Source organism: Calonectris borealis, chromosome 21, assembly GCF_964195595.1.
Source record: "Calonectris borealis chromosome 21, bCalBor7.hap1.2, whole genome shotgun sequence".
NCBI classification, from domain to species: Eukaryota; Metazoa; Chordata; class Aves; order Procellariiformes; family Procellariidae; genus Calonectris; species Calonectris borealis.
The window spans coordinates 12,825,207-12,838,895 of NC_134332.1; the positions used below are offsets into that span (position 1 = coordinate 12,825,207).

The 13,689-nt window shown below is 36.2% G+C and overlaps 1 protein-coding gene across 3 annotated transcripts in view; it reads left to right on the top strand.

The window, feature by feature from the left end:
• Positions 1–13,689, top strand: part of RALGPS1 (Ral GEF with PH domain and SH3 binding motif 1) — a 128,456-nt gene that overhangs the window by 15,951 nt on the left and 98,816 nt on the right. For 2 of the 3 annotated variants that reach the window (XM_075170926.1, XM_075170923.1), the window contains 4 exons: positions 2,849–2,947; positions 7,119–7,245; positions 10,351–10,458; positions 13,136–13,186. In XM_075170926.1, the coding sequence (XP_075027027.1) occupies positions 7,189–7,245; positions 10,351–10,458; positions 13,136–13,186 (216 nt within the window). In that variant the 5' untranslated portion in view covers positions 2,849–2,947; positions 7,119–7,188. The remainder of the gene's footprint in view (positions 1–2,848; positions 2,948–7,118; positions 7,246–10,350; positions 10,459–13,135; positions 13,187–13,689) is intronic. The other variant, XM_075170924.1, reaches the window with a different exon arrangement.

Consider the following 13,689-nt stretch of genomic DNA (forward strand, 5'->3'; position numbering starts at 1 on the left):
GGGATTTATGTACTAAAGTATAAACATTATTTCCATTACATTTTCATTATTATTCATTAACTGTAGTAAGAATTTTCTCAGAAAAGGATGTGCATGAAACTACTAAATTGTTTATGGCATATTTTATCTATAGGTGGTACTGTTGCCTAAAGCATAATGAAATATATTAGGGACTTTCCAGTGAAACGGATACTGAAAATACACAAGACAGTTTTTGTGTAGGAGGATCTTAAATGGCTTTTTATATAATATAATGGCTTTTTATATATTAATGGCTTTTTAATCTTCTGTAGCCTAATTACTTTTTTCTTATTAAACTGTTAGTAGGCGATTATTATTTAAATCCAGGCTTTTGAATACTTTAGAATTTTTCATGTTGTACAAAATGACCACCAAGATCTAATGTTAAATTATTTCAAAAGGACTTTTGAAATGAAAAGAGCTTTTTCATATAAAGCATTGTGACTATGTAGCCAACTCAACTGTCCAGTCTCATATGTGCATTTGTGCACGCATTGTAAGTCATGAAAGGGCTCAGAATGGCATACAAAAGATTGCGATTTTCTGAAAGAAGTGGAGTTCACATGGATCATTTCTGCCTTTACTATGGGAGATGTGGTCCTTTTCCTCTCCACTTTGCAGAAATCATATGTGAGGGGATGAGAAATGGGGTTTGAGAGGTGATACTTGACTGGACAGGAGCACTCAGGAAAGTGAGGATACGATGTAGTGTTTGAATGTACTAAACTTCTGGGAGGAGGTGGTGTCAGTCAGGAATAAAATGGTTTTACACCAGTGTTGCTCAGTGCTTCTGAGGTTTGTGCATTAACTTTTCTCTAGGTTAGCAAGTATCCCCATAGCACTCAGCAGCTGCTGCTTTGAAAGATTTAAAGAAATTCTGCTCTAGAAATCCTTCCAGACTGTCTTGCTCTGTCACTGCAATGACAAAACAGCTGTAAATTGCTCAGACTCGGAAGGATTTTGAAAATTTACTTTTTTTTCTGTTTTTAATATTAAAATGATAATACTAAACAAAAGAAACTTAGCGGGGACTAAAAAGGTATGTAAATATCTAGATATGGAGAACGAGCAACACATGGTTTTAGATACCTTGATGCTAATTGCCTTTTTCTCTTTATTTAGCGATAACACAAAAAGATGGGATTTTTTCCCCCCTCTTATGAGCATCTGGGCTGAAGCTGGATGTGATGTAGATGGTGATATAAGTTTCACATCAGTGGCTGAATGCAAACACAGGGGCACAAGTATAACCACATTATTGTTTCATCCTGTTTTCGTAATACAGTCCCGTTTTCCTCTTCCAGTACGTTAAATGTGCTAACATACTCTCATTTGTACTCTACGCCCACAGCATCTGAATATTACTTTGTTCATGGTTCATCAAGGAAAGAAACATTCTAATGGTGAACATCTGGAGGAATAGTTTTGGAATGAAGAAAGAGGAAAATGAGTGTAATGATGAAAAACAATTCAGAATTGAATATGGAGCTCTATGTGGTCTATTGTAAATGTGTCCTTAGGTTGTGGCAATTGCCAATGAAGTGGAATAGTATATTGTTGATCTGCTGGAGGCAGAAAGCAAGTATTCTTCATTTCCTTATCTTGGTTGATGACAGCTAACCATTCTGATGTTTGATACCAAATTCTGAGGAGCGCCTGAGGACTCTGCGTTTGTCTAGTTCGGAGAAAAGGAGACTGAGCGGTGACCTCATTGCTCTCTACAGATTCCTGAGGAGAGGATGTGGAGAGGGAGGTGCTGATCTCTTCTCCCTGGTATCCAGGGATAGGATGCGTGGGAATGGTTCCAATGTTGAGTCAAGGGAGGTTCAGACTAGATATTAGGAAACATTTCTTTACCGAGAGGGTGATCAAACACTGGCACAGGCTTCCTAGAGAGGTGGTCGATGCACCATGCCTGTCAGTGTTTAAGAGGCAATGCCCTTAATAACAAGCTTTAACTTTTGGTCATCCCTGACGTGGTCAGACAGTTGGACTAGATGATCATTGTAGGTCCCTTCCAACTGGAACTATTCTATTCTAAATTTATTTAAAACAACAAACAACAACAAAAAAAACATCAAAAAACCCAATTGGTAACTTTTGTTTGTTCCAACCAAGTTTATCAGTGCCCAAACAGGGCCCTAGTGCTCTTTAATTGTCTTCACTGAACCCGTTGTGCAGCTAATTTAAGCTTAAGAAAGAAGAGTTATCTTTTGTAGAATACTGAAGTATGTTTTCTTAAAAGCATGCTGTAGCTGTCAGCTCATGACTCAGTGACATTAGGAAAACCATAATGAACTACTGAAAGTAGTAAGTAAATGGGGTTTGAAATCAGCTAAGACAGTTAACTTTTGGAGCCCAGAATGACCATACCAGGTCTAATCGAAAGCCTGTCTATCTCAATATTTTTTCCTCCAACAAAATCAATAAGAACAATGGTCATCAGTGGTTGCTTACATGGTTATTCTCATATTTGCTGAGAGCAGTGTGAACAGTTAGTAAGTTCACCAGATCGCTCTGCTAGCATTCAGAAATTAAGGTACGGGGTCTTCCTTGGCCAGAGGTGATGTCTGTGCTTAAGAGTCTTCTCGTGACTTTCTTGTGAGTTGGAAAACTGGTAATGAGAATGAACTTATGGTCATTGTAACTGGATTACGTGCATATTACTAACAGAAACGTAAAATTTGCATTTCTGCTTTTAGAGAATGTCACTTCTGTGCCATAGATGACAAAATTTAACAAATGCTGGTAAAATAATGACTATAGGGGTTACTTTTGTGCTCAGTTTTGATGGTGATGTTTTGGTTTTTGTTCTTGTTTTTTCCAGTTTAGTTGTTCTTGCACTGTCTTCACTTTTGCTTCAGAGAGAATTACATATCTAAATGGGTTTGTTAAGTTGGCCAAGAAGAACAGACAACCGCTGGTGGTACGTATGTTTGCATGCTGATATATCCACTTTGCTTCTGGCAATCTATGAATGAGATCTATTGCATTGTACCTGTGAACCAGATAAAGTGTTTTCTTTGTTGTGGTTTTTTTTAGCACTTTTGCATAATGTGTCATTTTAATGATTAACCTGAGCAAGTTGAAAGAATTTTTAAGAAGCAAAAGCTATGAAAAGACATATGTCATTTTAGTGACTTTTTAGCTTTTATTGCCAACATATTGGACCTTTGATAATTTTCAGAATTTAAAAAAATTCTTCTTAATCTTCTTGGAGTGAAATATTGCAAGTGTGGGGGAGCAGATTTATATTAGTTATTTTTAATATCTTTATGTAGTCTGACAGCCTTTTGTTACAGTAGGCTTAGTAGTAGCTCCAGTGTTACTTAATCCGCGGAGTAATAGCTTTTGTGATAGCAGGTGTGGAAATACTTCAAATCAGCGGGTGATTTCATAAGAATAAAAACTCTTTCTTTGGATGTGACTTAAAAGGGTAATTGCTCCCTATGACTTTCCTCAAGGCAGCAAAACAAATGGCTGTGTAGAAAAGTATTTTTTCATAGGAGATGTGAATCTTGGAGAAACCTATGCACATAGGGAAAAACAGTGCATTTTTAACGCTTGTGTTGTATTTGAAACATTTTGGGAAAAAAATCTATTTTGGTCCTTTTTGAATTAAAGTATCTAACCTTGCAAGCTTTTTCTATGTACTGAATGTTGAAAGGCAAAGGTATGTTAGTGCTTTTGGTTTCAGATATTAAAGCAGATATTTGTCTCTTTTTGGTTTAGTGAAGGTTAAAACTTGGAGTAAAACCGAGCTTGGACAGGATACAAGATCACATATGGGATTCTTCTTTCCTTGTTCAGAGCATTTTTGAGCCCCCGCACGCTGGAAAGCCTAGTCAGAAAGGCGGAGAAGGAGGAGACAAGAATATTTTTGTGGCCTTGATGTAAATGCCACGTTTTAAAGAAATTACATGATGAAAATTGCTTTCCACTTCAGTATCTCTAAGGACTATTAATAGGAGCAACTCCAGACCTAGAAATGCTTTACAGTCTGTTAGTGCTCAAAATATGAGTTTATTTTATCAGGACACAAGATAAAGGAAATTGCTTCTTGACTAGTTTAACTGAGGAGATTCTGGCATTATTTGAAACACAGTTACTGACTTGTTTCATGCATGCCCATGAGATCATGGGGAGAGTTGTCGTTGTTTGTCATGTAAGACCTTGTAGGGATGACAGGTGGTGGGAAGACCTCATCTTTCTCAAGGAAACAAAATAAGAGGTTATTTTTATTCTCAGCTGCTTGCTTTTCCAGCATTTTTCTGTTTGTGTGATCAGAGTGTTGTGGGAAGGGGTGAGGACGCAAAGGGAGATGTGGCAGTATCCCTAGTTGCATATTTGAGCAACTGCAGATTTTGCTAAAAGAGTACATGTACAGGAGTCTATGGCAGTGGTTGCCATGGGATTTATCTGTGTGTGCTGTGGGGAATGATGAAACAACCATGTTGTTTGTTTTCTCGATTTAAAGTGAATCAGAGCTTGAACTGACTTGGTAATTCTGTAAGCAGTTCTTGGTTTCTGTGTGTGCACATGCTTATACATGTGCAGAGACACACACGAATGGTTCTGCTCTTAGTATGTATTTGCATGCCGTATCTGAAAAATTTTTACTAGCTGTCTGTTAGCAGCATGCTTAAAGTGCGTGTAAACTTTCTGCAATATTGCCAGTTCTTTGCACAGTGAGACAGGGCTATATGGTGTCTGTATTTTAACCTGTCCCTAGCAGCTGATTTAGGTTTAGTAATTAGAAATAGTCAGGTAGTTTAGTTTTCACTCCATAGGCATAATACTGATTATTTAATTTGGGAGGAAAAGTTTTCCTTTCTTTTGATGAGACAGATGTTTGGATTCAGCAGTCTCTTCTGCACAATCCTGCAGTTCTGAACCGTGTTCACTTTTTTTATGCCCATCTTAACAAGCTTTCACTTAAGGTCCCATTTGAATTCTCAGATCTGAATCTTGCAAAGCATTACTTACCTGACAAGGTGAGAGGCAGATCCTATACTAAGACCTCTATAAAGAATGTTAGAGTGGATGATGTTGAATGCTGTAACTTCAGTAAGGCTTGTAAACATCCACGGCTGTCTCCTTGTTCACTTAATCAGCCATTTCATTGTAGTCCTAAGAGTCTGTTAATGTATTCCTATAAGATTGTTTACGATGTAAGAGTAGTCTTAGATTTGAGATTATGTGAACTCTTGATTCATGATTCAATGAACATAAACTTCAAATATATCATTATGATGTATTAGCTGACAAAATTTTCAACAATTAAGAGTTCAACATGTTATGTTGAACATTTAACTGAAGGACTTTGGCAGGTACTGTATCATTGTGCTAATTGTCGTTGGACCATTAATGAAAGACAACTTTAACCTATTAAGCTAGTAGTTGGTATGGATGCCCAAAATGCACCGAATACTGTATCTATGTGAAGCCTGTTTTTGCTGTGTTTGAGAGTAGAATTTGAATTTTAGTGCTGCCTTTTACTTCACTTTATATAAATAGGGAATGCTGTCTCGAAACAGTATCTTCTATAGGAACAATGAATTAATTCTTAAGTTTTGCAGCAATAATCAGAGGTCCAGTGTGAGGGAGGGACCAGACATATCCATTGGTGACAATTTTTTAACTGACTTGAAAAAGTCTTGTGATTGATTTTTCTGAATTAGCCAATCTTACGGTCAAATTTTTCTTTGCTGTCTAGAATGGAAAATAAAATTGCTTAGGATTCCCTTCACTTCCCTTGTAGTCAAATAAAATTTTGACCAAAAGGAATGTTTTTGTGCCTGGAGGTATCTGTTGTTGTCATTGAGTAAGTGATTTTATTTAAAAATGTGTGTGTAATTATTTTATGAGTACCCTTGCTATCCGAATTAAGTCTATAATCATGTCAGTTGTCCTCATTTTAGTTGTGCCTACTTATATACAAATTTTATTTTTTCTGAATGAGATGCAACTTGGTTAGATTTGTGGAATTCTATATCCACCTATGTCCATATGGTGCGTATCCTTTAATGTATAATAATTATCCAAGAAGATGAAATCTGTTTTCCTGATCTCAGGGAGATAAATATTTATAAATACTTATCTTTGTTCAATACTCAGGAATATGCTGTCTCGTAATTATTTGTGCTTTATTTCAAGATTGATGGTTCTTTTAGGTACGAGTATTACTGTTGTGATCAATGGCTTTGTTAATTCAGAACTGCAATATGGGGTTTTTTGGTTGGGTTTTTTTGTTTGTTTGTTTTAGTTTTCATTAAACACGTTGTATTTCTGGAACGGATTATTTGATCCAGGTGGGTAGAGGCAGCTGCTTCATGGTACCACATACTCAGATTTTTTGCAGTCCAGTCTTTTGGTTTCTGGAGGAAGCTTAAGGTATATTACATATGTGAAGTCCTAAGCCAATTTGGAACTGCATCTGTCTGCTTAATCCTGTTTGGAAAAAGTCTGACTTCAGACAGTGCTGTTGCTGGATTGAGATTCAGCCATCCAACTAAGAAGGATGATGTTGTCTGGTTCTCTTTTCTGGAAAACTTCTGTTCTTTGAGGCCTGACATAAAATGTTTTCTGGCGCACCTGTCTGTATAGGTATTAGTGGAGGCCTAAGCAGCTGCAAATAGGATTTGCGCATTAGAAAGATACAGTGGGGCTTAAATCACCAGTTATGAGACTAATTCAAGTGATGAGCACGGAAAAGTGAGGAAGCACTATTTTTTCAGTCACGTAATAGCTTGAATTTCTTATTTTAAAATATGTTATGGTAACCTGCAGTTTCTGGATGAATACTGCTTAGCATGGACTTCATATAAAACCTAATTCAACATGAATGGCAAATAATACACTTTTTTTCCCCCCTACATTTCTTGAGTTGATTGGAACTGGGGATGAGGACTTGGCGTGGCTTTACCGATATTCCGTTATACTCCTTCACAGTTGGTACCTGAAAGAGAAAAGAGAATCTAGCTCCTAAGGTCATCTTGTTTCTGGAGTTTTTTTCTGAGAAAGAACAATGAAATCTCTTGTATTGTTGGTTTTTTAAAATTTATTTATTTGTTTGCATGAATACATTTACTTTGCAGGAATTCTGTTTTCATCATGTTGTCTCACCAGTGCTGGAAGAGCTGAAACTTCCTGTGTTTTGGGGAGAGCATGTATAAAAGGAATGACCTCATGGCCAATGTGATGGTCACCTCCGCAACTCCAGAGGTACAGTTCCTTGTTTTTTGTTAGCTGCTGTATCAAAATGGAAATTTTGGCTTGTTTCAACTTTCACAGAAGCCCTTTCCACTACCAGTCATGTCAATCCTTTTTCTTATGAATGGTATAGTATTTAACAACAGAGTAATTTTAGAACACTCCATAGTTCTGAGTGTTCACAACCTATTTTTTGTTGATGATGATTACTTATTTAGCTGAGTTTTAAATAGCATTTTTGACCTGTGACTCCGTAACTTACAGCAGCCGTTTATTATTGAGTTGAGAGCAATGTAACGTACCATTTAAGTGGAGCCAGTCAAAAATACTCCAGCTGAATTTTTTTGGAATTTACTAGTCTACTAGTAAGAAAGTGCTCTGTAAGATTTTGTTCATTTTAACTCTTTGTATTCTTTGGAGACCAGGCAGCTCTGTCGTGCTGTTTCCAAAAACTACCTAGTTCTGTGTTGAGCTGCTGTGCAAAGCTAACAGCCTGTGTTTGTAGGTACAGTTAACTGAGGACTGCTTGGGAACTAGTTATCCTATTGAGGTTTTTCTGGTTTTTTACTTTCATGTAATATTATGATGAAATATTATAAATCAGCTACAATAAAGCTTGCCCAGTAAAGCACACATTTTAAATGTATGATTGGAGGTACTTTTTGCTTTTTAAAAAGGTAACATTTTGATGAAATTCTTCCCTGGTTGAAAAATTCTACTACTTCATCTCTTAAGACAGCTGAAGAGCTGTGTGAAGCAAGCTTTCCTATTGTAGTGGTGCCTTTTGCACACACAACTTGATCCTGTCAAGGTAGTTGTCCTGATTTGCATGAAACAAATCAGCTGTGAGCTGATCTTTAAAAATCTTATAACAAAACAAAAATACGTAATACAGCTGTGCCCTGCAGAAGATCATTTTTTCAAATATAGTATAAATGCCCTCAGACTAACAAAAATAGTTTTCATTCTCTCAAGATTGGGAACATTTTGAATTGGGTATGTAAACACACAATTTTGAAATTCCTCTTCAAAATAATTTTAAAAAAAAAAAGACTTTCACACACCGTTTTCTCAGAACAGAAATATCTGTCATAGGTCAGAGCATAAGAAGCCTCCAGGGACAAACCAAAGATTCTTCTAATCCATTATTCTGCCTCTGATAGTAGCCGACACCAAATGCCTGAAAAAGGGCACAAGAGCAATGCAAGCACAGGAAACATCCCGCCGGTACCATCCTGGCCACAGCTGTTTGCAACCCAGGGACTTCCTGAGGGGAAGGTCCTGTTTGCTTATCTCTCAGTGTATTTGTCTTCCATAAATTCACCTAGTCCCCTGTTTGAATCTGCGTAGTCTTTTAGTTTATGCAGAATCCCATAACAAGCTGTTTTTCAGCTTAACTGTATGCTGTGTGAAGACCTGTATCCTCTTATTCATTTAAAATCCATCTTTAATTTTAACTGATAACCTCTTTTCCTGGTGTTAGATGAAGCAAAGAGAGACCATTTCTACCTTTCGTCTCGCTTACTTTGTTGGTTATTGTACTTCCTTCCCACAACCCACTGCCTCTTTTCCAGGTTGAAGATTTCTAGCATAGCCAGTGTTTCTTTGTAAAGAAGCCATTCCATATCTGTGATCATCCTGTTGCCTTGTCCTGAAACTTTCCCAGTTCTTTGATACCCCTTTTAAGATGGAGACTAATATTGCATATGTATTCCAACTTTGGGTGCACCATGGATTTATAAAGGAGCATATTCATACTCTGTTACATATTTTTCTCTTTTCCAGACTTAGCAAATCTTGTAAAGTCCCTTTTCAGTTTTTCAATGCCAGGTTTTGTTTTTTGTTTTACCACATTGAATTAATAAAATGAAGATCCATAGTCATCAACAAATTGTCACCTCATTGTTCACTCTCTTTTCCAGATTGTTGAATATATAATAATCACTTATCCATGCATAATTCTCTGCTGATTCACATACTCTCAGTGCTTGTAACTACTGTCTTGTAACTAATTATTTATACTTGCAAGGGTAGTCTATGCTAGGGCTACATAGTTTCTTTAATGTCTTCGGAGTGAGGAACCACATCAAAAATTTTTCGGAAGTCCAACAAGACTGTATTAATCATGTTCCTTTACCCACATGTCTGTAAATACTGAGGCAGTGCTTCTCTTTCTTAATACTAACTTGGCAATTTCCTGATACAGCATACCTATATGTGTTTCTACTAATTCCCCTTTATTCTCTTCTTGGGTTTGCCCAGTACAAATGCCAGGCTTCCTAATCAGTAGTTCCCCAGATACTTTGTAGGGGAAAAAAAAAAATCAGCATCTCGTTTACGACCTTCTAGTTCTTTGCTACCAAGTCAGTTTTAAGTGAGAATTACATGTCACAGTTAATTAAGATGCCAAAACATCTTGTTTTGACAACAATGTTCTTCTAGCAAACAAATAACCTCAGTGAGGTAAGGACTTAAGATTTTATGTGCATATATTTTTATTCAGTGTGTAGTTTTCAGATAAGAAATAGAAAAATAATGCTATTATTATCATTAAATCACATTATTCCTGAAGAAAGGAAAATGAGGCACAAGTGCCTGCATCTGAGCCCAAGGACAGAAACTTCAAAAAGAAGGCAAGGCACTAATTTTTAAGGCAAGACACAGTACTATTCTAAAGTACCCTGGAGCTAACATTGGGTTAAATTTCAGGACGTGTCAATTTTTCCTATTTTATAATGTTACGGATAGAGCAGCATGATTTGGATCTACCCACTCTTTACCTTGCATATTTAATTTAAAAATTTCCATTGAATATGAATCTCCAAAATCCCAACATGTTTCCTTTTGTATGACAGCTCTTTTATCTTGTCTACAATTTTAAAAATGGCTTTCTAAAGTTGGAAATTTCATAGAGCTAAAATTGTATGTCACTATAGTTTTTGCAGAAGAAAGTTGGTTGGAAACATTCGCTAAACTAAATTTTATAATTCAGTATCTGAAGCTCTTTGAAGTTCATACATTTTCTTATAATTTCTTAATATTTTTACACATTTATTTTCTGAATTTGACATGAAATTCATCATTCTGCAGATAAGCCTACTATTTTTTTTTTTGTAGGGTAGTAGCAGCTCAGATTCTCTGGAAGGGCGAAGTTCAGATTATGCCAATAAAAGCTACGATGCAGTTGTATTTGATGTGTTGAAAGTAACTCCTGAGGAGTTTGCTGTAAGTAGAAATGTTATTTTGCATTTAAGCTTGTATAATATTCAGGGCTTGAAGGATATTAAAAAACACATAAAACTTTTTTCTTAAAATAAAATCTTTTAAATGAACTTCCAATGTTCTTGAAAACAAATTAGCATGTCTTGGGATTTAATCATTCAGTACTGACCTGACACAGCATATTTGTTTTTCTGTATAAAGCCATTTGAATTTTTTCTAGTGTTTTAGAAGACCCTAGTATAGGTTTAAAGATACTAGTTATCCACAGTCTGATTCTTTTTTTTTTTTAATTGAAACCACTAATACTCATCTTTTCTGCTGAAACATGAGTTTTTCAGAAAAATCAGTTTCTTAAAAGCAGGAAAGAAACTTGTAGAGAGGAAACAATTTGCATTCCTTAATAACAAGTTTTCAGTATTAAACTGAAAGCAGAACTGCAGTTTTGGCAAAAGTCCAATACAGTTCTTGTGCTTGGCCCCTTGTTTTTAATTTGTATGTTAAGTTGCTGGGGAGCAGGAAGGAGTGAGGATGAAAGCTGTTGAACCTAGTTTAGTGTTTTCATTAATATTCTGGGCATCAAAATTATGTTTCCCTCATTTGGTGTAAGATTGTTTAATACCCGTTCACAAAAAAATCCTGGAGATATGCCTACATTATTCCTAGAAGTTTGTCACTTTTGTAACAAATTCTGATGAGTCTTTTTTAACACTAATACAGAGTACACAGATGAGAGCTGTTGTTAGGTAAAAATATAAAAATACTTGGTTGGCAAATCTGCATCAACTCAGTTAAAAAATAGCTTGATGCTTTTGCTCCTATTCATCCAAGTTCAGATAATCCATGGCCACGGACTACCTTCAGAAATGAACAGAGCCACAATTTAGACAGGCCTGTAAGGTCACACAAAAAATAGAGATGTGTAATTTCATCACAGGAGACTGAATGTTAAGGCCAAAGACTGCCCAGAACATAGTGTGTAATCTACACCAGCAAAAATGAATTTGTGGTGATCTCAGAACTGTATTTATGAGATGAGCAAGTCAAGGTGAGGTTGCTTGTACCTTACAACTGATCAGTTTTCTGTTACGTTCATAATTCCTAGTGCTGTTGGTTTGAGACAGAACCTCGTTGATGAGGGTCTTGATTTAATCGTACACTTTGAAAAACACACACATAGGCGCACACACCCCCCCTTATGACATTGTAATATATCTTTTAACTCTGAAGGCCAAACTTCTGTAAGTTGCTTTTCTCTGTCTAGTTCCTGTAGCCATGAACAAAACAAACAAAGAAACAAAAAACCCACCAATCCCCAAAGAAACGAAAAATTGAAATGTGTGTCTGTAGGACTGGCAGTGAGGCTTGAAAAACATCATATATGAATCCTAGTGGTAGGCCTGTTTGTTTGGTGTTGGTTGGTTTGTTGATGTTGATTTTAATATGGTCACACAAACTTTTTAACACCAAGGCTTTCTTAGCCAGAGTAGCTATTCTCCTTGTGCCACATTAAAACATTTTCATTGGTTTACCCTGATCCTCTTTATTTATTAACAGCCGAAGTAATGTTTACTGCTTCTGTTCCATCTAGAGAAGCAGATAATTTCTTTTTTCAGTAAATAATAGCAACCAGTAAATTATACATACCATTTCTTGTTACTCAAGACTGTGGTAGTCTGTTTCAAATAACTTCAGATAACAGTTCGGTTGGGGAGAATGAAAAAAACCACAGGTCTGGGTTTACTTTACTTAGTACAATTTGGTTACTGGACATCAGGGCAGAGATCTATAGAAGATGGGATTGCTGTATGGAATATAAATATTTAGAGAAAGGGAATGGACCCAAGTTAAGGTCACTTCCAAATTTAGTGTGTTGTGTTCCTTTTTAAAATTTAGAAGCAGCAGAGGAGAAATTCCCTGGTGGTAGTCACATATATAACGAAAAAAACAGCAGATCTTGTCAATACTACTGAATTTTGGTCTAACCTTTTTGGTGATTTTGATTGAACCTGCATCTTGTTGAAACAATTACTAATTCTCGCTGAAAACGTCTTTATTAATGTCACATAATATGGCTTATAGTCATAATTTACATAACTTCCAAATATATAATGTCATTTGATCATTGAAGCAATTCAAGTATCTTATCACTCGGAGGCTAAGAATGTTCTATAAATGCTTTTTTTCAAAATCATTGGCTTTGAAACAGCGTTACAATGTCTTATCAGGATATACTCATCAGTGACTGGAAATCTGCGTGTGACCCCTTTAAAGCATATTCCAATCATAACTAATTAACACATCGTAATGCTTTATTGCCTTTCAACCCAATGAATGTAAAATGTATGCTGCTTTCTGTGTGAAAGGCAAATAATTCTTCCTGCCATTTCTCTTGTGCCAATAAAGGGCCCAAACAGTAAGACTCTCAAATACAGGTTTTTCCTCTTAGGTATAGCCTAAGAGAATGTAAGAGAATATAATGACAGACATGTTGCCACTCAGGGTGGTGGAGTTTCTGCTTGCGGTGTGTCAGCCTGGACGGGGGAGGCCGAATTTGGGACTGGTCAGTTCTGGTCTATGGAGAAAATGTGACTGTATGGTTTGCTGTTACTAAAGGGCAGACGTAAATACATGATTGTTAGCTCTTCGTATTACATTATTTAAAATTTTATCTTTATTGCAGAGCCAGATTACATTGATGGATACGCCAGTATTTAAAGCTATACAGCCTGAGGTAGGTTTTCTTAAACTACCTGTTTACCTCTTTGGAATTCAGTGCCTGAGGGAATGTAACCATTTAAATAATGCTTTTTCATTCAAAAATGCTCAACTTCTTGCACTGCACTAATATTCTTCTAGGCTTATTCCTTGTTAGCACTGTGAACCTGTAACCCAGCCTGATTTACTTTGATTTGTCATCTATTGCCAACAGAGGTGACTACGGAAATCTTCCTGTCCTGCTTTGTGTTGAGTGTTTCTTCAGGATAAATGTCAAAATTTTCTACTCTCCCTTCTGCTGTTTTTCAGTTCACATCTGATTTCACAGTTTGACTTATGCCTCTAGTCATAACCTGTATTTTAGGCTGCATCAGCTGCTTGATAAACTTTTTAATTTGTACTATCATGTTTAAGATTCAATTCTGAGGGAATAAATCAGCCCAAACCCTTAAAAGTTAATGTATGTGTCCTTTAATTTTTTAACCTTTTAAGAAAGACATAGAAAGAAACTTGAGGCCT